This window comes from Stegostoma tigrinum, chromosome 38 (assembly GCF_030684315.1).
Source record: "Stegostoma tigrinum isolate sSteTig4 chromosome 38, sSteTig4.hap1, whole genome shotgun sequence".
NCBI lineage: Eukaryota > Metazoa > Chordata > Chondrichthyes > Orectolobiformes > Stegostomatidae > Stegostoma > Stegostoma tigrinum.
The window spans coordinates 24,460,734-24,484,948 of record NC_081391.1 but is presented as its reverse complement, the minus strand read 5'-3'; the positions used below and the strand labels follow the sequence as shown (position 1 = coordinate 24,484,948).

At 65.0% G+C, this 24,215-nt stretch overlaps 1 protein-coding gene across 1 annotated transcript in view; it reads left to right on the top strand.

Annotated features, from left to right (window-relative positions):
- Positions 1 to 24,215, top strand: part of ift27 (intraflagellar transport 27 homolog (Chlamydomonas)) — an 86,253-nt gene that overhangs the window by 54,636 nt on the left and 7,402 nt on the right. Inside the window, exon 2 of the mRNA XM_048521383.2 lies at positions 22,708 to 22,787. Within this exon, the coding sequence (XP_048377340.1) occupies positions 22,708 to 22,787 (80 nt within the window). The remainder of the gene's footprint in view (positions 1 to 22,707; positions 22,788 to 24,215) is intronic.

The following is a 24,215-nucleotide window of genomic DNA, read 5'->3' as shown; positions in this document are numbered from 1 at the left end:
CCTCTCCCTCAGCACTGACCCTCCGACAGTGCGGCGCCCCCTCAGCACTGACCCTCCGACAGTGCCCACTCCCTCAGCACTGACCCTCCGACAGTGCCCACTCCCTCAGCACTGACCCTCCGACAGTGCCCACTCCCTCAGCACTGACCCTCCGACAGTGCCCACTCCCTCAGCACTGACCCTCCGACAGTGTCCACTCCCTCAGCACTGACCCTCCGACAGTGCCCACTCCCTCAGGACTGACCCTCCGACAGTGCCCACTCCCTCAGGACTGACCCTCCGACAGTGCCCACTCCCTCAGCACTGACCCTCCGACAGTGCCCACTCCCTCAGCACTGACCCTCCGACAGTGCGGCGCTCCCTCAGCACTGACCCTCCGACAGTGCGGCGCCCCCTCAGCACTGACCCTCCGACAGTGCGGCGCTCCCTCAGCACTGACCCTCCGACAGGGCCCTCTCCCTCAGCACTGACCCTCCGACAGTGCGGCGCCCCCTCAGCACTGACCCTCCGACAGTGCCCACTCCCTCAGCACTGACCCTCCGACAGTGCCCACTCCCTCAGCACTGACCCTCCGACAGTGTCCACTCCCTCAGCACTGACCCTCCGACAGTGCCCACTCCCTCAGGACTGACCCTCCGACAGTGCCCGCTCCCTCAGGACTGACCCTCCGACAGTGCCCGCTCCCTCAGCACTGACCCTCCGACAGTGCGGCGCTCCCTCAGCACTGACCCTCCCACAGGGCCCGCTCCCTCAGCACTGACCCTCCGACAGTGCCCACTCCCTCAGGACTGACCCTCCGACAGTGCCCACTCCCTCAGCACTGACCCTCCGACAGTGCCCACTCCCTCAGCACTGACCCTCCGACAGTGCCCACTCCCTCAGGACTGACCCTCCGACAGTGCCCACTCCTTCAGGACTGACCCTCCGACGGTGCCCACTCCCTCAGCACTGACCCTCCGACGGTGACCGCTCCCTCAGCACTGACCCTCCGACGGGGCCCGCTCCCTCAGCACTGACCCTCCGACAGTGCGGCGCTCCCTCAGCACTGACCCTCCGACAGGGCCCGCTCCCTCAGCAATGACCCTCCGACAGTGCGGCGCTCCATCAGCACTGACCCTCCGACAGGGCCCGCTCCCTCAGCACTGACCCTCCGACAGTGCGGCACCCCCTCAGCACTGACCCTCCGACAGTGCGCCGCTCCCTCAGCACTGACCCTCCGACAGTGCGGCGCTCCCTCAGCACTGACCCTCCGACAGTGCGGCGCCCCCTCAGCACTGACCCTCCGACAGTGCGGCGCCCCCTCAGCACTGACCCTCCGACAGTGCGGCGCTCCCTCAGCACTGACCCTCCGACAGTGCCCGCTCCCTCAGCACTGACCCTCCGACAGTGCCCACTCCCTCAGCACTGACCCTCCGACAGTGCCCACTCCCTCAGCACTGACCCTCCGACAGTGTCCACTCCCTCAGCACTGACCCTCCGACAGTGCCCACTCCCTCAGGACTGACCCTCCGACAGTGCCCGCTCCCTCAGGACTGACCCTCCGACAGTGCCCACTCCCTCAGCACTGACCCTCCGACAGTGCGGCGCCCCCTCAGCACTGACCCTCCGACAGTGCCCACCCCCTCAGCACTGACCCTCCGACAGTGCCACTCCCTCAGCACTGACCCTCCGACAGTGCCCACTCCCCTCAGCACTGACCCTCCGACAGTGTCCACTCCCTCAGCACTGACCCTCCGACAGTGCCCACTCCCTCAGGACTGACCCTCCGACAGTGCCCGCTCCCTCAGGACTGACCCTCCGACAGTGCGGCGCTCCCTCAGCACTGACCCTCCCACAGGGCCCGCTCCCTCAGCACTGACCCTCCCACAGGGCCCGCTCCTCAGCACTGACCCTCCGACAGTGCCCACTCCCTCAGGACTGACCCTCCGACAGTGCCCACTCCCTCAGCACTGACCCTCCGACAGTGCCACTCCCTCAGCACTGACCCTCCGACAGTGCCCACTCCTCAGGACTGACCCTCCGACAGTGCCCACTCCTTCAGACTGACCCTCCGACAGTGCCCACTCCCTCAGCACTGACCCTCCGACGGTGACCGCTCCCTCAGCACTGACCCTCCGACGGGGCCCGCTCCCTCAGCACTGACCCTCCGACAGTGCCGGCGCTCCCTCAGCACTGACCCTCCGACAGGGCCCGCTCCCTCAGCAATGACCCTCCGACAGTGCGGCGCTCCATCAGCACTGACCCTCCGACAGGGCCCGCTCCCTCAGCACTGACCCTCCGACAGTGCGGCACCCCCTCAGCACTGACCCTCCGACAGTGCGGCGCTCCCTCAGCACTGACCCTCCGACAGTGCGGCGCTCCCTCAGCACTGACCCTCCGACAGTGCGGCGCACCTCAGCACTGACCCTCCGACAGTGCGGCGCCCCCCTCAGCACTGACCCTCCGACAGTGCGGCGCTCCCTCAGCACTGACCCTCCGACAGTGCGGCGCTCCCTCAGCACTGACCTCCGACAGAGCGGCGCTCCCTCAGCACTGACCCTCCGACGGTGACCGCTCCCTCAGCACTGACCCTCCGACAGTGCCCGCTCCCTCAGCACTGACCCTCCGACAGTGGCCCCGCTCCCTCAGGACTGACCCTCCGACAGTGCCCACTCCCTCAGGACTGACCCTCCGACAGTGCCCACTCCCTCAGGACTGACCCTCCGATCAGTGCCCACTCCTTCAGGACTGACCCTCCGACAGTGCCCACTCCCTCAGGACTGACCCTCCGACAGTGCGGCGCTCCCTCAGCACTGACCCTCCGACAGTGCCCACTCCCTCAGCACTGACCCTCCGACGGTTGCCCACTCCCTCAGCACTGACCTCCGACGGTGACCGCTCCTCAGCACTGACCCTCCGACAGGGCCCGCTCCCTCAGCACTGACCCTCCAACAGTGTGGCGCTCCTCAGCACTGACCCTCCGACAGGGCCCGCTCCCTCAGCAATGGACCCTCCGACAGTGCGGCGCTCCATCAGCACTGACCCTCCGACAGGGCCCGCTCCCTCAGCACTGACCCTCCGACAGTGCGGCACCCCCTCAGCACTGACCCTCCGACAGTGCGGCGCTCCCTCAGCACTGACCCTCCGACAGTGCGGCGCTCCCTCAGCACTGACCCTCCGACAGTGCGGCGCCCCCTCAGCACTGACCCTCCGACAGTGCGGCGCCCCCTCAGCACTGACCCTCCGACAGTGCGGCGGCTCCCTCAGCACTGACCCTCCGACAGTGCGGCGCTCCCTCAGCACTGACCCTCCGACAGTGCGGCGCTCCCTCAGCACTGACCCTCCGACGGTGACCCGCTCCCTCAGCACTGACCCTCCCACAGGGCCCGCTCCCTCAGCACTGACCCTCCGACAGTGCCCACTCCCTCAGGACTGACCCTCCGACAGTGCCACTCCCTCAGGACTGACCCTCCGACAGTGCCCACTCCTTCAGGACTGACCGTCCGACAGTGCCCACTCCCTCAGGACTGACCCTCCGACAGTGCGGCGCTCCCTCAGCACTGACCCTCCGACAGTGCCCACTCCCTCAGCACTGACCCTCCGACAGTGCCCACTCCCTCAGCACTGACCCTCCGACGGTGACCGCTCCCTCAGCACTGACCCTCCGACAGGGCCCGCTCCCTCAGCACTGACCCTCCAACAGTGTGGCGCTCCCTCAGCACTGACCCTCCGACAGGGCCCGCTCCCTCAGCACTGACCCTCCGACAGTGCGGCGCTCCATCAGCACTGACCCTCCGACAGGGCCCCGCTCCCTCAGCACTGACCCTCCGACAGTGCGGCGCCCCCTCAGCACTGACCCTCCGACAGTGCGGCGCTCCCTCAGCACTGACCCTCCGACAGTAGCGGCGCCCCCCTCAGCACTGACCCTCCGACAGTGCGGCGCCCCCTCAGCACTGACCCTCCGACAGTGCGGCGCCCCCTCAGCACTGACCCTCCGACAGTGCGGCGCCCCCTCAGCACTGACCCTCCGACAGTGCGGCGCCCCCTCAGCACTGACCCTTCGACAGTGCGGCGCCCCCTCAGCACTGACCCTTCGACAGTGCCCCACTCCCTCAGCACTGACCCTCCGACAGTGCGGCGCTCCCTCAGCACTGACCCTCCGACAGTGCGGCGCTCCCTCAGCACTGACCCTCCGACAGTGCGGCGCTCCCTCAGCACTGACCCTCCGACAGTGCCCGCTCCTCAGCACTGACCCTCCGACAGTGCCCGCTCCCTCAGCACTGACCCTCCGACAGTGCCCGCTCCCTCAGCACTGACCCTCCGACAGTGCCCGCTCCCTCAGCACTGACCCTCCGACAGTGCCGCCTCCCTCAGCACTGACCCTCCGACAGTGCCCGCTCCCTCAGCACTGACCCTCCGACAGTGCCCGCTCCCTCAGCACTGACCCTCCGACGTGCCCGCTCCCTCAGCACTGACCTCCGACAGTGCCCGCTCCCTCAGCACTGACCCTCCGACAGTGCCCGCTCCCTCAGCACTGACCCTCCGACAGTGCCCGCTCCCTCAGCACTGACCCTCCGACAGTGCCCGCTCCCTCAGCACTGACCCTCCGACAGTGCCCGCTCCCTCAGCACTGACCCTCCGACAGTGCCCGCTCCCTCAGCACTGACCCTCCGACAGTGCCCGCTCCCTCAGCACTGACCCTCCGACAGTGCCCGCTCCTTCAGCACTGACCCTCCGACAGTGCCCGCTCCCTCAGCACTGACCCTCCGACAGTGCCCGCTCCCTCAGGACTGACCCTCCGACAGTGCGGCGCCCCCTCAGCACTGACCCTCCGACAGAGCCCGCTCCCTCAGCACTGACCCTCCGACAGTGCCCGCTCCCTCAGCACTGACCCTCCGACAGGGCCCGCTCCCTCAGCACTGACCCTCCGACAGAGCCCGCTCCCTCAGCACTGACCCTCCGACAGTGCGGCGCTCCCCTCAGCACTGACCCTCCGTCAGTGCCCACTCCCTCAGCACTGACCCTCCGACAGTGCCCACTCCCTCAGCACTGACCCTCCAACAGTGCGGCGCTCCCTCAGCACTGACCCTCCGACAGGGCCCGCTCCTCAGCACTGACCCTCCGACAGTGCGGCGCTCCATCAGCACTGACCCTCCGACAGGGCCCGCTCCCTCAGCACTGACCCTCCGACAGTGCGGCGCCCCCTCAGCACTGAACCTTCGACAGTGCGGCGCTCCCTCAGCACTGACCCTCGACAGTGCGGCGCTCCTCAGCACTGACCCTCCGACAGTGCGGCGCCCCCTCAGCACTGACCCTCCGACAGTGCGGCGCTCCTCAGCACTGACCTCCTCCGACAGGGCCCGCTCCCTCAGCACTGACCCTCCGGACAGTGCCCGCTCCCTCAGCACTGACCCTCCGACAGTGCCCGCTCCCTCAGCACTTGACCCTCCGACAGTGCCCGCTCCCTCAGCACTGACCCTCCGACAGTGCCCGCTCCCTCAGACTGACCCTCCGACAGTGCCCGCTCCCTCAGCACTGACCCTCCGTCAGTGCCCGCTCCCTCAGCACTGACCCTCCGACAGAGCCCGCTCCCTCAGCACTGACCCTCCGACAGGGCCCGCCCCCTCAGCACTGACCCTCCGACAGTGCGGCGCCCCCTCAGCACTGACCCTCCGACAGTGCGGCGCCCCCTCAGCACTGACCCTCCGACAGTGCGGCACTCCCTCAGCACTGATCCTCCGACAGTGCCCACTCCCTCAGCACTGACCCTCCGACAGTGCCCACTCCCTCAGCACTGACCCTCCGACAGTGCCCACTCCCTCAGCACTGACTCTCTGGATGTGCCCACTCGCTCAGCACTGACCCTCCGACAGTGCCCACTCCCTCAGGACTGACCCTCCGACAGTGCGGCGCCCCCTCAGCACTGACCCTCCGACAGAGCCCGCTCCGTCAGCACTGACCCTCCGACAGTGCCCGCTCCCTCAGCTCTGACCCTCCGACAGTGCCCGCTCCCTCAGCACTGACCCTCCGAAAGGGCCCGCTCCCTCAGCACTTACCCTCCGACAGAGCCCACTCCCTCAGCACTGACCCTCCGACAGTGCGGCGCTCCCTCAGCACTGACCCTCCGTCAGTGCCCACTCCCTCAGCACTGACCCTCCGACAGTGCCCGCTCCCTCAGCACTGACCCTCCGACAGTGCCCGCTCCCTCAGCACTGACCCTCCGACAGGGCCCGCTCCCTCAGCACTGACCCTCCGACAGGGCCCGCTCCCTCAGCACTGACCCTCCGACAGTGCCCGCTCCCTCAGGACTGACCCTCCGACAGTGCGGCGCCCCCTCAGCACTGACCCTCCGACAGAGCCCACTCCCTCAGCACTGACCCTCCGACAGTGCCCACTCCCTCAGGACTGACCCTCCGACAGTGCGGCGCTCCCTCAGCACTGACCCTCCGACAGTGCGGCACCCCCTCAGCACTGACCCTCCGACAGTGCGGCGCTCCCTCAGCACTGACCCTCCGACAGTGCGGCGCTCCCTCAGCACTGACCCTCCGACAGTGCGGCGCCCCCTCAGCACTGACCCTCCGACAGTGCGGCGCCCCCTCAGCACTGACCCTCCGACAGTGCGGCGCTCCCTCAGCACTGACCCTCCGACAGTGCGGCGCTCCCTCAGCACTGACCCTCCGACAGTGCGGCGCTCCCTCAGCACTGACCCTCCGACGGTGACCGCTCCCTCAGCACTGACCCTCCCACAGGGCCCGCTCCCTCAGCACTGACCCTCCGACAGTGCCCACTCCCTCAGGACTGACCCTCCGACAGTGCCCACTCCCTCAGGACTGACCCTCCGACAGTGCCCACTCCTTCAGGACTGACCGTCCGACAGTGCCCACTCCCTCAGGACTGACCCTCCGACAGTGCGGCGCTCCCTCAGCACTGACCCTCCGACAGTGCCCACTCCCTCAGCACTGACCCTCCGACAGTGCCCACTCCCTCAGCACTGACCCTCCGACGGTGACCGCTCCCTCAGCACTGACCCTCCGACAGGGCCCGCTCCCTCAGCACTGACCCTCCAACAGTGTGGCGCTCCCTCAGCACTGACCCTCCGACAGGGCCCGCTCCCTCAGCACTGACCCTCCGACAGTGCGGCGCTCCATCAGCACTGACCCTCCGACAGGGCCCGCTCCCTCAGCACTGACCCTCCGACAGTGCGGCGCCCCCTCAGCACTGACCCTCCGACAGTGCGGCGCTCCCTCAGCACTGACCCTCCGACAGTGCGGCGCCCCTCAGCACTGACCCTCCGACAGTGCGGCGCCCCCTCAGCACTGACCCTCCGACAGTGCGGCGCCCCCTCAGCACTGACCCTCCGACAGTGCGGCGCCCCCTCAGCACTGACCCTCCGACAGTGCGGCGCCCCCTCAGCACTGACCCTCCGACAGTGCGGCGCCCCCTCAGCACTGACCCTTCGACAGTGCGGCGCTCCCTCAGCACTGACCCTCCGACAGTGCCCACTCCCTCAGCACTGACCCTCCGACAGTGCGGCGCTCCCTCAGCACTGACCCTCCGACAGTGCGGCGCTCCCTCAGCACTGACCCTCCGACAGTGCGGCGCTCCCTCAGCACTGACCCTCCGACAGTGCCCGCTCCCTCAGCACTGACCCTCCGACAGTGCCCGCTCCCTCAGCACTGACCCTCCGACAGTGCCCGCTCCCTCAGCACTGACCCTCCGACAGTGCCCGCTCCCTCAGCACTGACCCTCCGACAGTGCCCACTCCCTCAGCACTGACCCTCCGACAGTGCCCACTCCCTCAGCACTGACTCTCTGGATGTGCCCACTCGCTCAGCACTGACCCTCCGACAGTGCCCACTCCCTCAGGACTGACCCTCCGACAGTGCGGCGCCCCCTCAGCACTGACCCTCCGACAGAGCCCGCTCCGTCAGCACTGACCCTCCGACAGTGCCCGCTCCCTCAGCTCTGACCCTCCGACAGTGCCCGCTCCCTCAGCACTGACCCTCCGAAAGGGCCCGCTCCCTCAGCACTTACCCTCCGACAGAGCCCACTCCCTCAGCACTGACCCTCCGACAGTGCGGCGCTCCCTCAGCACTGACCCTCCGTCAGTGCCCACTCCCTCAGCACTGACCCTCCGACAGTGCCCGCTCCCTCAGCACTGACCCTCCGACAGTGCCCGCTCCCTCAGCACTGACCCTCCGACAGGGCCCGCTCCCTCAGCACTGACCCTCCGACAGGGCCCGCTCCCTCAGCACTGACCCTCCGACAGTGCCCGCTCCCTCAGGACTGACCCTCCGACAGTGCGGCGCCCCCTCAGCACTGACCCTCCGACAGAGCCCACTCCCTCAGCACTGACCCTCCGACAGTGCCCACTCCCTCAGGACTGACCCTCCGACAGTGCGGCGCTCCCTCAGCACTGACCCTCCGACAGTGCGGCCCTCCCTCAGCACTGACCCTCCGCCAGTGCCCGCTCCCTCAGCACTGACCATCCGACAGTGCCCGCTCCCTCAGCACTGACCCTCCGACAGTGCCCGCTCCCTCAGCACTGACCCTCCGACAGTGCCCGCTCCCTCAGCACTGACCCTCCGACAGTGCCCGCTCCCTCAGCACTGACCCTCCGACAGTGCCCGCTCCCTCAGCACTGACCCTCCGACAGTGCCCGCTCCCTCAGCACTGACCCTCCGACAGTGCCCAAAACCTCAGTACTGACCCTCCGACAGTGCCCACTCCCTCAGCACTGACCCTCCGACAGTGCCCACTCCCTCAGGACTGACCCTCCGACAGTGCCCTCTCCCTCAGCACTGACCCTCCGACAGTGCCCACTCCCTCAGGGCTGACCCTCCGACAGTGCCCACTCCCTCAGCACTGACCCTCCGACAGTGCGGCGCTCCCTCAGCACTGACCCTCCGACAGGGCCCGCTCCCTCAGCACTGACCCTCCGACAGTGCGGCGCTCCATCAGCACTGACCCTCCGACAGTGCGGCGCTCCCTCAGCACTGACCCTCCGACAGTGCGGCGCTCCCTCAGCACTGACCCTCCGACAGTGCGGCGCCCCCTCAGCACTGACCCTCCGACAGTGCGGCGCCCCCTCAGCACTGACCCTCCGACAGTGCGGCGCCCCCCTCAGCACTGACCCTCCGACAGTGCGGCGCCCCCTCAGCACTGACCCTCCGACAGTGCGGCGCCCCCTCAGCACTGACCCTCCGACAGTGCGGCACTCCCTCAGCACTGACCCTCCGACAGTGCCCACTCCCTCAGGACTGACCCTCCGACAGTGCCCGCTCCCTCAGCACTGACCCTCCGACAGTGCGGCGCTCCCTCAGCACTGACCCTCCGACAGTGCCCGCTCCCTCAGCACTGACCCTCCGACAGTGCCCGCTCCCTCAGCACTGACCCTCCGACAGTGCCCGCTCCCTCAGCACTGACCCTCCGACAGTGCCCGCTCCCTCAGCACTGACCCTCCGACAGTGCCCGCTCCCTCAGCACTGACCCTCCGACAGTGCCCGCTCCCTCAGCACTGACCCTCCGACAGTGCCCGCTCCCTCAGCACTGACCCTCCGACAGTGCCCGCTCCCTCAGCACTGACCCTCCGACAGTGCCCGCTCCCTCAGCACTGACCCTCCGACAGTGCCCGCTCCCTCAGCACTGACCCTCCGACAGTGCCCGCTCCCTCAGCACTGACCCTCCGACAGTGCCCGCTCCCTCAGCACTGACCCTCGGACAGTGCCCACTCCCTCAGGACTGACCCTCCGACAGTGCGGCGCCCCCTCAGCACTGACCCTCCGACAGTGCCCGCTCCCTCAGCACTGACCCTCCGACAGTGCCCGCTCCCTCAGCACTGACCCTCCGACAGTGCCCGCTCCCTCAGCACTGACCCTCGGACAGTGCCCACTCCCTCAGGACTGACCCTCCGACAGTGCGGCGCCCCCTCAGCACTGACCCTCCGACAGAGCCCACTCCCTCAGCACTGACCCTCCGACAGTGCCCACTCCCTCAGCACTGACCCTCCGACAGTGCCCGCTCCCTCAGCACTGACCCTCCGACAGGGCCGGCTCCCTCGGCACTGACCCTCCGACAGAGCCCACTCCCTCAGCACTGACCCTCCGACAGTGCGGCGCTCCCTCAGCACTGACCCTCCGACAGTGCCCACTCCCTCAGCACTGAACCTCGGACAGTGCCCGCTCCCTCAGCACTGACCCTCGGACAGTGCCCACTCCCTCAGCACTGACCCTCCGACAGTGCCCGCTCCCTCAGCACTGACCCTCCGACAGGGCCGGCTCCCTCGGCACTGACCCTCCGACAGAGCCCACTCCCTCAGCACTGACCCTCCGACAGTGCGGCGCTCCCTCAGCACTGACCCTCCGACAGTGCCCACTCCCTCAGCACTGAACCTCGGACAGTGCCCGCTCCCTCAGCACTGACCCTCGGACAGTGCCCACTCCCTCAGGACTGACCCTCCGACAGTGCGGCGCCCCCTCAGCACTGACCCTCCGACAGAGCCCACTCCCTCAGCACTGACCCTCCGACAGTGCCCACTCCCTCAGCACTGACCCTCCGACAGTGCCCGCTCCCTCAGCACTGACCCTCCGACAGGGCCCGCTCCCTCAGCACTGACCCTCCGACAGGGCCCGCTCCCTCAGCACTGACCCTCCGACAAGGCCCGCTCCCTCAGCACTGACCCTCCGACAGAGCCCACTCCCTCAGCACTGACCCTCCGACAGTGCGGCGCTCCCTCAGCACTGACCCTCCGTCAGTGCCCACTCCCTCAGCACTGACCCTCCGACAGTGCCCACTCCCTCAGCACTGACCCTCCGACAGTGCGGCGCTCCCTCAGCACTGACCCTCCGACAGTGCCCGCTCCCTCAGCACTGACCCTCCGACAGTGCCCGCTCCCTCAGCACTGACCCTCCGACAGTGCCCGCTCCCTCAGCCCTGACCCTCGGACAGTGCCCACTCCCTCAGGACTGACCCTCCGACAGTGCGGCGCCCCCCTCAGCACTGACCCTCCGACAGAGCCCACTCCCTCAGCACTGACCCTCCGACAGTGCCCACTCCCTCAGCACTGACCCTCCGACAGTGCCCACTCCCTCAGCACTGACCCTCCGACAGTGCCCTCTCCCTCAGGACTGACCCTCCGACAGTGCCCTCTCCCTCAGCACTGACCCTCCGACAGTGCCCACTCCCTCAGGGCTGACCCTCCGACAGTGCCCACTCCCTCAGTACTGACCCTCCGACAGTGCGGCGCTCCCTCAGCACTGACCCTCCGACAGTGCCCTCTCCCTCAGCACTGACCCTCCGACAGTGCGGCGCTCCCTCAGCACTGACCCTCCGACAGTGCCCACTCCCTCAGCACTGACCCTCCGACAGTGCCCACTCCCTCAGCACTGACCCTCCGACAGTGCGGCGCTCCCTCAGCACTGACCCTCCGACAGTGCCCACTCCCTCAGCACTGACCCTCCGACAGTGCCCACTCCCTCAGCACTGACCCTCCGACAGTGCCCACTCCCTCAGCACTGACCCTCCGACAGTGCCCGCTCCCTCAGCACTGACCCTCCGACAGGGCCCGCTCCCTCAGCACTGACCCTCCGACAGGGCCCGCTCCCTCAGCACTGACCCTCCGACAAGGCCCGCTCCCTCAGCACTGACCCTCCGACAGAGCCCACTCCCTCAGCACTGACCCTCCGACAGTGCGGCGCTCCCTCAGCACTGACCCTCCGTCAGTGCCCACTCCCTCAGCACTGACCCTCCGACAGTGCCCACTCCCTCAGCACTGACCCTCCGACAGTGCGGCGCTCCCTCAGCACTGACCCTCCGACAGTGCCCGCTCCCTCAGCACTGACCCTCCGACAGTGCCCGCTCCCTCAGCACTGACCCTCCGACAGTGCCCGCTCCCTCAGCCCTGACCCTCGGACAGTGCCCACTCCCTCAGGACTGACCCTCCGACAGTGCGGCGCCCCCTCAGCACTGACCCTCCGACAGAGCCCACTCCCTCAGCACTGACCCTCCGACAGTGCCCACTCCCTCAGCACTGACCCTCCGACAGTGCCCACTCCCTCAGCACTGACCCTCCGACAGTGCCCTCTCCCTCAGGACTGACCCTCCGACAGTGCCCTCTCCCTCAGCACTGACCCTCCGACAGTGCCCACTCCCTCAGGGCTGACCCTCCGACAGTGCCCACTCCCTCAGTACTGACCCTCCGACAGTGCGGCGCTCCCTCAGCACTGACCCTCCGACAGTGCCCACTCCCTCAGCACTGACCCTCCGACAGTGCCCACTCCCTCAGCACTGACCCTCTGTCAGTGCCCACTCCCTCAGGACTGACCCTCCGACAGGGCCCGCTCCCTCAGCACTGACCCTCCGACAGAGCCCGCTCCCTCAGCACTGACCCTCCGACAGGGCCCGCTCCCTCAGCACTGACCCTCCGACAGTGCGGTGCCCCCTCAGCACTGACCCTCCGACAGTGCGGCGCCCCCTCAGCACTGACCCTCCGACAGTGCGGCACTCCCTCAGCACTGATCCTCCGACAGTGCCCACTCCCTCAGCACTGACCCTCCGACAGGGCCCGCTCCCTCAGCACTGACCCTCCGACAGTGCCCGCTCCCTCAGGACTGACCCTCCGACAGTGCGGCGCCCCCTCAGCACTGACCCTCCGACAGAGCCCACTCCCTCAGCACTGACCCTCCGACAGTGCCCACTCCCTCAGGACTGACCCTCCGACAGTGCGGCGCTCCCTCAGCACTGACCCTCCGACAGTGCGGCCCTCCCTCAGCACTGACCCTCCGTCAGTGCCCGCTCCCTCAGCACTGACCCTCCGACAGTGCCCGCTCCCTCAGCACTGACCCTCCGACAGTGCCCGCTCCCTCAGCACTGACCCTCCGACAGTGCCCGCTCCCTCAGCACTGACCCTCCGACAGTGCCCGCTCCCTCAGCACTGACCCTCCGACAGTGCCCGCTCCCTCAGCACTGACCCTCCGACAGTGCCCGCTCCCTCAGCACTGACCCTCCGACAGTGCCCAAAACCTCAGCACTGACCCTCCGACAGTGCCCACTCCCTCAGCACTGACCCTCCGACAGTGCCCACTCCCTCAGGACAGACCCTCCGACAGTGCCCTCTCCCTCAGCACTGACCCTCCGACAGTGCCCACTCCCTCAGGGCTGACCCTCCGACAGTGCCCACTCCCTCAGCACTGACCCTCCGACAGTGCGGCGCTCCCTCAGCACTGACCCTCCGACAGGGCCCGCTCCCTCAGCACTGACCCTCCGACAGGGCCCGCTCCCTCAGCACTGACCCTCCGACAGTGCGGCGCCCCCTCAGCACTGACCCTCCGACAGTGCGGCGCCCCCTCAGCACTGACCCTCCGACAGTGCGGCGCCCCCCTCAGCACTGACCCTCCGACAGTGCGGCGCCCCCCTCAGCACTGACCCTCCGACAGTGCGGCGCCCCCTCAGCACTGACCCTCCGACAGTGCGGCGCCCCCTCAGCACTGACCCTCCGACAGTGCGGCGCTCCCTCAGCACTGACCCTCCGGTGACCGCTCCCTCAGCACTGACCCCCCGACAGTGCCCACTCCCTCAGGACTGACCCTCCGACAGTGCCCACTCCCTCAGGACTGACCCTCCGACAGTGCCCGCTCCCTCAGCACTGACCCTCCGACAGTGCCCGCTCCCTCAGCACTGACCCTCCGACAGTGCCCGCTCCCTCAGCACTGACCCTCCGACAGTGCCCAAAACCTCAGCACTGACCCTCCGACAGTGCCCACTCCCTCAGCACTGACCCTCCGACAGTGCCCACTCCCTCAGGACAGACCCTCCGACAGTGCCCTCTCCCTCAGCACTGACCCTCCGACAGTGCCCACTCCCTCAGGGCTGACCCTCCGACAGTGCCCACTCCCTCAGCACTGACCCTCCGACAGTGCGGCGCCCCCTCAGCACTGACCCTCCGACAGTGCGGCGCTCCCTCAGCACTGACCCTCCGGTGACCGCTCCCTCAGCACTGACCCCCCGACAGTGCCCACTCCCTCAGGACTGACCCTCCGACAGTGCCCACTCCCTCAGGACTGACCCTCCGACAGTGCCCGCTCCCTCAGCACTGACCCTCCGACAGTGCGGCGCTCCCTCAGCACTGACCCTCCGACAGTGCCCGCTCCCTCAGCACTGACCCTCCGACAGTGCCCCGCTCCCTCAGCACTGACCCTCCGACAGTGCCCGCTCCCTCAGCACTGACCCTCCGACAGTGCCCGCTCCCTCAGCACTGACCCTCCGACAGTGCCCGCTCCCTCAGCACTGACCCTCCGACAGTGCCCGCTCCCTCAGCACTGACCCTCCGACAGTGCCCGCTCCCTCAGCACTGACCCTCCGACAGTGCCCGCTCCCTCAGCAATGACCCTCGGACAGTGCCCACTCCCTCAGGACTGACCCTCCGACAGTGCGGCGCCCCCTCAGCACTGACCCTCCGACAGAGCCCACTCCCTCAGCACTGACCCTCCGACAGTGCCCACTCCCTCAGCACTGACCCTCCGACAGTGCCCGCTCCCTCGGCACTGACCCTCCGACAGGGCCGGCTCCCTCGGCACTGACCCTCCGACAGAGCCCACTCCCTCAGCACTTACCCTCCGACAGTGCGGCGCCCCCTCAGCACTGACCCTCCGACAGAGCCCACTCCCTCAGCACTGACCCTCCGACAGTGCCCACTCCCTCAGCACTGACCCTCCGACAGTGCCCGCTCCCTCGGCACTGACCCTCCGACAGGGCCGGCTCCCTCGGCACTGACCCTCCGACAGAGCCCACTCCCTCAGCACTTACCCTCCGACAGTGCGGCGCTCCCTCAGCACTGACCCTCCGACAGTGCCCACTCCCTCAGCACTGACCCTCCGACAGTGCCCGCTCCCTCAGCACTGACCCTCCGACAGTGCCCGCTCCCTCAGCAATGACCCTCGGACAGTGCCCACTCCCTCAGGACTGACCCTCCGACAGTGCGGCGCCCCCTCAGCACTGACCCTCCGACAGAGCCCACTCCCTCAGCACTGACCCTCCGACAGTGCCCACTCCCTCAGCACTGACCCTCCGACAGTGCCCGCTCCCTCGGCACTGACCCTCCGACAGGGCCGGCTCCCTCGGCACTGACCCTCCGACAGAGCCCACTCCCTCAGCACTTACCCTCCGACAGTGCGGCGCTCCCTCAGCACTGACCCTCCGACAGTGCCCACTCCCTCAGCACTGACCCTCCGACAGTGCCCACTCCCTCAGCACTGACCCTCCGACAGTGCGGCGCTCCCTCAGCACTGACCCTCCGACAGTGCCCACTCCCTCAGCACTGACCCTCCGACAGTGCCCACTCCCTCAGCACTGACCCTCCGACAGTGCCCACTCCCTCAGCACTGACCCTCCGACAGTGCGGCGCTCCCTCAGCACTGACCCTCCGACAGTGCCCGCTCCCTCAGCACTGACCCTCCGACAGTGCGGCGCCCCCTCAGCACTGACCCTCCGACAGAGCCCACTCCCTCAGCACTGACCCTCCGACAGTGCCCGCTCCCTCAGCACTGACCCTCCGACAGTGCCCGCTCCCTCAGCACTGACCCTCCGACAGGGCCGGCTCCCTCGGCACTGACCCTCCGACAGAGCCCACTCCCTCAGCACTGACCCTCCGACAGTGCGGCGCTCCCTCAGCACTGACCCTCCGACAGTGCCCACTCCCTCAGCACTGACCCTCCGACAGTGCCCACTCCCTCAGCACTGACCCTCCGACAGTGCGGCGCTCCCTCAGCACTGACCCTCCGACAGTGCCCACTCCCTCAGCACTGACCCTCCGACAGTGCCCACTCCCTCAGCACTGACCCTCCGACAGTGCCCACTCCCTCAGCACTGACCCTCCGACAGTGCCCACTCCCTCAGCACTGACCCTCCGACAGTGCCCGCTCCCTCAGCACTGACCCTCCGACAGGGCCCGCTCCCTCAGCACTGACCCTCCGACAAGGCCCGCTCCCTCAGCACTGACCCTCCGACAGTGCCCTCTCCCTCAGGACTGACCCTCCGACAGTGCCCTCTCCCTCAGGACTGACCCTCCGACAGTGCCCTCTCCCTCAGCACTGACCCTCCGACAGTGCCCACTCCCTCAGGGCTGACCCTCCGACAGTGCCCACTCCCTCAGTACTGACCCTCCGACAGTGCGGCGCTCCCTCAGCACTGACCCTCCGACAGTGCGGCGCTCCCTCAGCACTGACCCTCCGACAGTGCCCACTCCCTCAGCACTGACCCTCCGACAGTGCCCGCTCCCTCAGCACTGACCCTCCGACAGGGCCGGCTCCCTCGGCACTGACCCTCCGACAGAGCCCACTCCCTCAGCACTGACCCTCCGACAGTGCGGCGCTCCCTCAGCACTGACCCTCCGACAGTGCCCACTCCCTCAGCACTGACCCTCCGACAGTGCCCACTCCCTCAGCACTGACCCTCCGACAGTGCGGCGCTCCCTCAGCACTGACCCTCCGACAGTGCCCACTCCCTCAGCACTGACCCTCCGACAGTGCCCGCTCCCTCAGCACTGACCCTCCGACAGTGCCCGCTCCCTCAGCACTGACCCTCCGACAGGGCCCGCTCCCTCAGCACTGACCCTCCGACAGGGCCCGCTCCCTCAGCACTGACCCTCCGACAAGGCCCGCTCCCTCAGCACTGACCCTCCGACAGAGCCCACTCCCTCAGCACTGACCCTCCGACAGTGCGGCGCTCCCTCAGCACTGACCCTCCGTCAGTGCCCACTCCCTCAGCACTGACCCTCCGACAGTGCCCACTCCCTCAGCACTGACCCTCCGACAGTGCGGCGCTCCCTCAGCACTGACCCTCCGACAGTGCCCACTCCCTCAGCACTGACCCTCTGTCAGTGCCCACTCCCTCAGCACTGACCCTCTGTCAGTGCCCACTCCCTCAGCACTGACCCTCCGACAGTGCCCGCTCCCTCAGCACTGACCCTCCGACAGTGCCCGCTCCCTCAGCACTGACCCTCCGACAGGGCCCGCTCCCTCAGCACTGACCCTCCGACAGGGCCCGCTCCCTCAGCACTGACCCTCCGACAAGGCCCGCTCCCTCAGCACTGACCCTCCGACAGAGCCCGCTCCCTCAGCACTGACCCTCCGACAGTGCGGCGCTCCCTCAGCACTGACCCTCCGTCAGTGCCCACTCCCTCAGCACTGACCCTCCGACAGTGCCCACTCCCTCAGCACTGACCCTCCGACAGTGCGGCGCTCCCTCAGCACTGACCCTCCGACAGTGCCCACTCCCTCAGCACTGACCCTCTGTCAGTGCCCACTCCCTCAGCACTGACCCTCTGTCAGTGCCCACTCCCTCAGCACTGACCCTCTGTCAGTGCCCGCTCCCTCAGCACTGACCCTCCGACAGTGCCCGCTCCCTCAGCACTGACCCTCCGACAGTGCGGCGCCCCCTCAGCACTGACCCTCCGACAGAGCCCACTCCCTCAGCACTGACCCTCCGACAGTGCCCACTCCCTCAGCACTGACCCTCCGACAGTGCCCGCTCCCTCAGCACTGACCCTCCGACAGTGCGGCGCCCCCTCAGCACTGATCCTCCGACAGTGCCCACTCCCTCAGCACTGACCCTCCGACAGTGCCCACTCCCTCAGCACTGACTCTCTGGATGTGCCCACTCGCTCAGCACTGACCCTCTGACACTGCGGTGCTCCCTCAGCACTGACCCTCCGACAGTGCCCACTCCCTCAGCACTGACCCTCCGACAGTGCCCACTCCCTCAGCACTGACTCTCTGGATGTGCCCACTCGCTCAGCACTGACCCTCTGACAGTGCGGCGCCCCCTCAGCACTGACCCTCCGACAGTGCGGCGCTCCCTCAGCACTGACCCTCCGACAGTGCCCACTCCCTCAGGACTGACCCTCCGACAGTGCGGCGCTCCCTCAGCACTGACCCTCCGACGGTGACCGCTCCCTCAGCACTGACCCTCCGACAGTGCCCACTCCCTCAGGACTGACCCTCCGACAGTGCCCACTCCCTCAGCACTGACCCTCCGACAGTGCCCACTCCCTCAGCACTGACCCTCCGACAGTGCCCACTCCCTCAGGACTGACCCTCCGACAGTGCTCACTCCCTCAGCACTGACCCTCCGACAGTGCCCACTCCCTCAGCACTGACCCTCCGACAGTGCCCACTCCCTCAGCACTGACCCTCCGACAGTGCCCACTCCCTCAGCACTGACCCTCCGACAGTGCCCACTCCCTCAGGACTGACCCTCCGACAGTGCCCACTCCCTCAGGACTGACCCTCCGACAGTGCCCACTCCCTCAGCACTGACCCTCCGACTGGGCCCACTCCCTCAGCACTGACCCTCTGTCAGTGCCCACTCCCTCAGCACTGACCCTCCGACAGTGCGGCGCTCCCTCAGCACTGACCCTCCGACAGTGCCCACTCCCTCAGCACTGACCCTCCGACAGTGCGGCGCCCCCTCAGCACTGACCCTCCGACAGTGCGGCGCTCCCTCAGCACTGACCCTCCGACAGTGCCCGCTCCCTCAGCACTGACCCTCTGTCAGTGCCCACTCCCTCAGGACTGACCCTCCGACAGTGCGGCGCTCCCTCAGCACTGACCCTCCGACAGTGCCCACTCCCTCAGGACTGACCCTCCGACAGTGCGGCGCTCCCTCAGCACTGACCCTCCGACGGTGACCGCTCCCTCAGCACTGACCCTCCGACAGTGCCCACTCCCTCAGGACTGACCCTCCGACAGTGCCCACTCCCTCAGTACTGACCCTCCGACAGTGCCCACTCCCTCAGCACTGACCCTCCGACAGTGCCCACTCCCTCAGGACTGACCCTCCGACAGTGCTCACTCCCTCAGCACTGACCCTCCGACAGTGCCCACTCCCTCAGGACTGACCCTCCGACAGTGCCCACTCCCTCAGCACTGACCCTCCGACAGTGCCCACTCCCTCAGCACTGACCCTCCGACAGTGCCCACTCCCTCAGGACTGACCCTCCGACAGTGCCCACTCCCTCAGGACTGACCCTCCGACAGTGCCCACTCCCTCAGCACTGACCCTCCGACTGGGCCCACTCCCTCAGCACTGACCCTCTGTCAGTGCCCACTCCCTCAGCACTGACCCTCCGACAGTGCGGCGCTCCCTCAGCACTGACCCTCCGACAGTGCCCACTCCCTCAGCACTGACCCTCCGACAGTGCGGCGCCCCCTCAGCACTGACCCTCCGACAGTGCGGCGCTCCCTCAGCACTGACCCTCCGACAGTGCCCGCTCCCTCAGCACTGACCCTCCGACAGTGCCCACTCCCTCAGGACTGACCCTCCGACAGTGCGGCGCTCCCTCAGCACTGACCCTCCGACGGTGCCCGCTCCCTCAGGACTGACCCTCCGACAGTGCCCGCTCCCTCAGTACTGACCCTCCGACAGTGCCCACTCCCTCAGCACTGACCCTCCGACAGTGCTCACTCCCTCAGCACTGACCCTCCGACAGTGCCCACTCCCTCAGGACTGACCCTCCGACAGTGCCCACTCCCTCAGCACTGACCCTCCGACAGTGCCCACTCCCTCAGCACTGACCCTCCGCCAGTGCCCACTCCCTCAGGACTGACCCTCCGACAGTGCCCACTCCCTCAGCACTGACCCTCCGACAGGGCCCGCTCCCTCAGCACTGACCCTCCGACAGGGCCCGCTCCCTCAGCACTGACCCTCCGACAGTGCGGCGCTCCCTCAGCACTGACCCTCCGACAGGGCCCGCTCCCTCAGCACTGACCCTCCGACAGTGCGGCGCTCCCTCAGCACTGACCCTCTGTCAGTGCCCACTCCCTCAGCACTGACCCTCCGACAGGGCCCGCTCCCTCAGCACTGACCCTCCGACAGTGCGGCGCTCCCTCAGCACTGACCCTCCGACAGTGCGGCGCTCCCTCAGCACTGACCCTCCGACAGTGCCCACTCCCTCAGCACTGACCCTCCGACAGTGCGGCGCCCCCTCTGCACTGACCCTCCGACAGTGCGGCGCTCCCTCAGCACTGACCCTCCGACAGTGCCCACTCCCTCAGGACTGACCCTCCGACAGTGCGGCGCTCCCTCAGCACTGACCCTCCGACGGTGACCGTGCCCTCAGCACTGACCCTCCGACAGTGCCCACTCCCTCAGGACTGACCCTCCGACAGTGCCCACTCCCTCAGTACTGACCCTCCGACAGTGCCCACTCCCTCAGTACTGACCCTCCGACAGTGCCCACTCCCTCAGCACTGACCCTCCGACAGTGCCCACTCCCTCAGGACTGACCCTCCGACAGTGCTCACTCCCTCAGCACTGACCCTCCGACAGTGCCCACTCCCTCAGGACTGACCCTCCGACAGTGCCCACTCCCTCAGCACTGACCCTCCGACAGTGCTCACTCCCTCAGCACTGACCCTCCGACAGTGCCCACTCCCTCAGAACTGACCCTCCGACAGTGCCCACTCCCTCAGCACTGACCCTCCGACAGTGCCCACTCCCTCAGCACTTACCCTCCGACAGTGCCCACTCCCTCAGGACTGACCCTCCGACAGTGCCCACTCCCTCAGAACTGACCCTCCGACAGTGCCCACTCCCTCAGCACTGACCCTCCGACAGGGCCCGCTCCCTCAGCACTGACCCTCCGACAGGGCCCGCTCCCTCAGCACTGACCCTCCGACAGTGCGGCGCTCCCTCAGCACTGACCCTCTGTCAGTGCCCACTCCCTCAGCACTGACCCTCCGACAGGGCCCGCTCCCTCAGCACTGACCCTCCGACAGTGCGGCGCTCCCTCAGCACTGACCCTCCGACAGTGCGGCGCTCCCTCAGCACTGACCCTCCGACAGTGCGGCGCTCCCTCAGCACTGACCCTCCGACAGTGCGGCGCTCCCTCAGCACTGACCCTCCAACAGTGCGGCGCTCCCTCAGCACTGACCCTCCGACAGCGCCTGCTCCCTCAGCACTGACCCTCCGACAGCGCCCGCTCCCTGAGCACTGACCCTCCGGCAGCGCCCGCTCCCTCGGCACTGACCCTCCGTCAGTGCGGCGCTCCCTCGGCGCCGACCCTCCGTCAGTGCGGCGCTCCCTCGGCGCCGACCCTCCGTCAGTGCGGCGCTCCCTCGGCGCCGACCCTCCGTCAGTGCGGCGCTCCCTCGGCGCCGACCCTCCGTCAGTGCGGCGCTCCCTCGGCGCCGACCCTCCGTCAGTGCGGCGCTCCCTCGGCGCCGACCCTCCGTCAGTGCGGCGCTCCCTCGGCGCCGACCCTCCGTCAGTGCGGCGCTCCCTCGGCGCCGACCCTCCGTCAGTGCGGCGCTCCCTCGGCGCCGACCCTCCGTCAGTGCGGCGCTCCCTCGGCGCCGACCCTCCGTCAGTGCGGCGCTCCCTCGGCGCCGACCCTCCGTCAGTGCGGCGCTCCCTCGGCGCCGACCCTCCGTCAGTGCGGCGCTCCCTTCCTTGGCTCTAACCCTGCCCTTCCAACAACAGATTGGTTCTTCTTCACTGTTCATACTGGCAGTGTTTGAATTCACTTTTCAAGTCTTTGTTTGTCTTGAACCTATGACCATCTGACGGAAAGATCTGTGTTCCTACAGTACCTCTCAGGTCTTCAGGATTGCCTGGGATACCTTTCCGCCGTGACATTCGTTTGACTTTTCATTGTAGAGTAGTGCAGGAACCAGCCAGAAATAGGATAATAACTGGATAATCAATTAGCTTTTCATTTATGCTGATTGACCAATAAATGTCGATGAGATTGACTCCGAGGTGGGAATGTTTCCCACTGATCAATGGCTGAATATCTACATTCTCTCCTTTGGAAAATGGTTTTTTTCTGACGAACAGAAATGGTGATTACTAAACCCTCTGAACAGATGGAAAGTTAGTAAAAGTCCTTTAGATTTCTTCATCCTCACTTGTAACTTCAGCCCTCCTGAGCCCCAGTATCAAATACAATACATGGTTTCTCCAGCTGTACCCTCAAACCTTCAATGTTAATCTTCAAACCTGGTAGCTAATTAGAATTCAGATTTGGCTAATTGTGTTTCTAATCTGTAAATAATAAATGAGTAACAGACACTCTTGGTTATATGATCTTCGTAGTTGAGTTTGCATGCTGACCTGTGTCAAATAAAACCTTGTTTCTTTTTGTGCATAAAATGGTTAAGAGAAGACGCTGAGTGTGCAAGTGTCTTTTTGATCCTAGAATGTCTTTTGTTTTTACCTCACCATTCCACACGTTTTGCCATTGGCTAACACTCTGGATAGACCTGAATTGGCACATTGAGTTCTGCTTTCTAAGAACTTTCTGAGGGACATTTTTTACTCGTTAACTTGCATCCCCCTGGAAGGTTCCTGCTGGCCTTTTCTGCCAACAGTTTGTGAAGAGTAGGATGCCAACACAGTGAGATTGGCTGCTTGAACCTACCTATGGATCCAAACTGTGCGTCAACTTAAGGAACGGAAGTAGAAACAAAAATGTTACCTTGTGCTGTGCAGAATCGCATAAAATTTTACAGCACGGTGATACTTTCATGAAAGCAAATTTGTATTCCCTGACATATAAAGGAAAATTCAAAAGCTCAAATAGGATAAAATTTGAATTCTCGTTCATAACTAGGTTGTTAAAGGAAATCCTGTAGATCAGTCTAGTCACACCGTATCACCAGCATATGTACACAGTGTGCTGTGGTGTCTTTGTGCTTCTTGGTGTTACTGTTTGAATGTGTTCTTGTTTTCCAGGTGACTCCACTGTTGGGAAGAGTGCACTGGTGCATGCGTTTCGCAGTGAAAGTGCTCACTTTCTGAAAAATTATACCCTGGTATGTCAGTCTATTCAGCAATGATCTAGTTTTGAAAGCAGGCAATGTACAGGTTTATAATTCTCACAGAGATACATAAAGCAGTAAAAATCAAAGTAAATGGACAGTGAATGTCAACGTTGATTAAAAATGTCGACATTCTGGCGATGGATTAAAGGAATGCAACTTTACAGCAACAACTTGCATTTATGTAGTGCCTTTAACATAGTAAAATTTCCCCAAGGTGTGTCAAAGCAGTGTTTGCCACAATGCTATATCAGGTAGGCAGGAAATACAAGAAAATGCTAGATCGAAGAGGGAGCTTTAAAGGAGCAGTGAGAAGTGGAATGTTAGAGGAACGTTAATGTCCAGGCAGTTAAAGACTGACAGCAGACGGATTGAAATCAGAGATGCGCAAGAAGTTCAGAATTGGACGACTGTAATGAATTCAGAAGCTGGAGGAGGATACATAGATGGGGAGAGGATGACGCTTGGTGAGGTTTGAAAGCAAGGATGATAAATTTAGAATTGAGTCATGGGAGGACAGGCAGCTAATAACCAGAAAGTACTGGCGCTGATGGGTGAACACAGCCAAGTGTTTTTCATGTGAAATGATCAGGGCATGGAATGGAGTAGTGGAGGAGCAGAAATGCTTTCACCATTCTGCATATTGTCACAACCCCTTCAAGGGGAATGACTGAGAATCCAGGAGGTTCATCTTTCTTTTCGTCAGTGTTGAAGCCAGAACCATCAAGATATAATTGGGACTGTGCCCTGTGTTTTAGTTGCGAGGTCCCAAGCATGTTGTTAATCTGGCTCATTTATTTATCTGATTTTCCAAACATTTCCCTAATTCTGATTTTCAAAAACTGCCTGCAAGTTACTATGTACTGTTTAGTATGAGAATTATGACGAAAAATCTAGGACTGACCTGTCTTGCAAGCAATTTTAATTTAAGAGCTCTAATAAATTTGTTACCAATGTTTAAGGGTTACATTTAGAAGACAACCTGTATGAACTTGGCTTGTGTTCCCCTTGTGTTTAAAAGTTTTAAGGTGTGTTCTCTTCAAGGACTTTAAAGTGACAAAGAGATTTGCTAGACAGGGAGTAATTATTTCTTAGGGGGATCTCAGAACAAGGAGGTACAGTCTTAAAATTCTTAAATCTTGAAACCTCGTCATGAGGTTGTCCAAATCAGATGACCAGTGGGCTTCAAGGATACTTGCCAGTCTGGAAGGCAGGCCCTAAACATCACCAATCCCCATGTGGGAGGTACTGGCTGGCAACAAGGGGAAATAGGAATGCCGATCAGTGGCTGTGTCAATCATCTCTCTCCAGATGGAAGGATACTAAATGACCATAATCTTACAGAAGCAGAATATTTAAGATTGAAATGAAGGAGTTCAGTTTCACACAAAGGGTGGTGGAAATTTGGAAGAATTTCCCCTT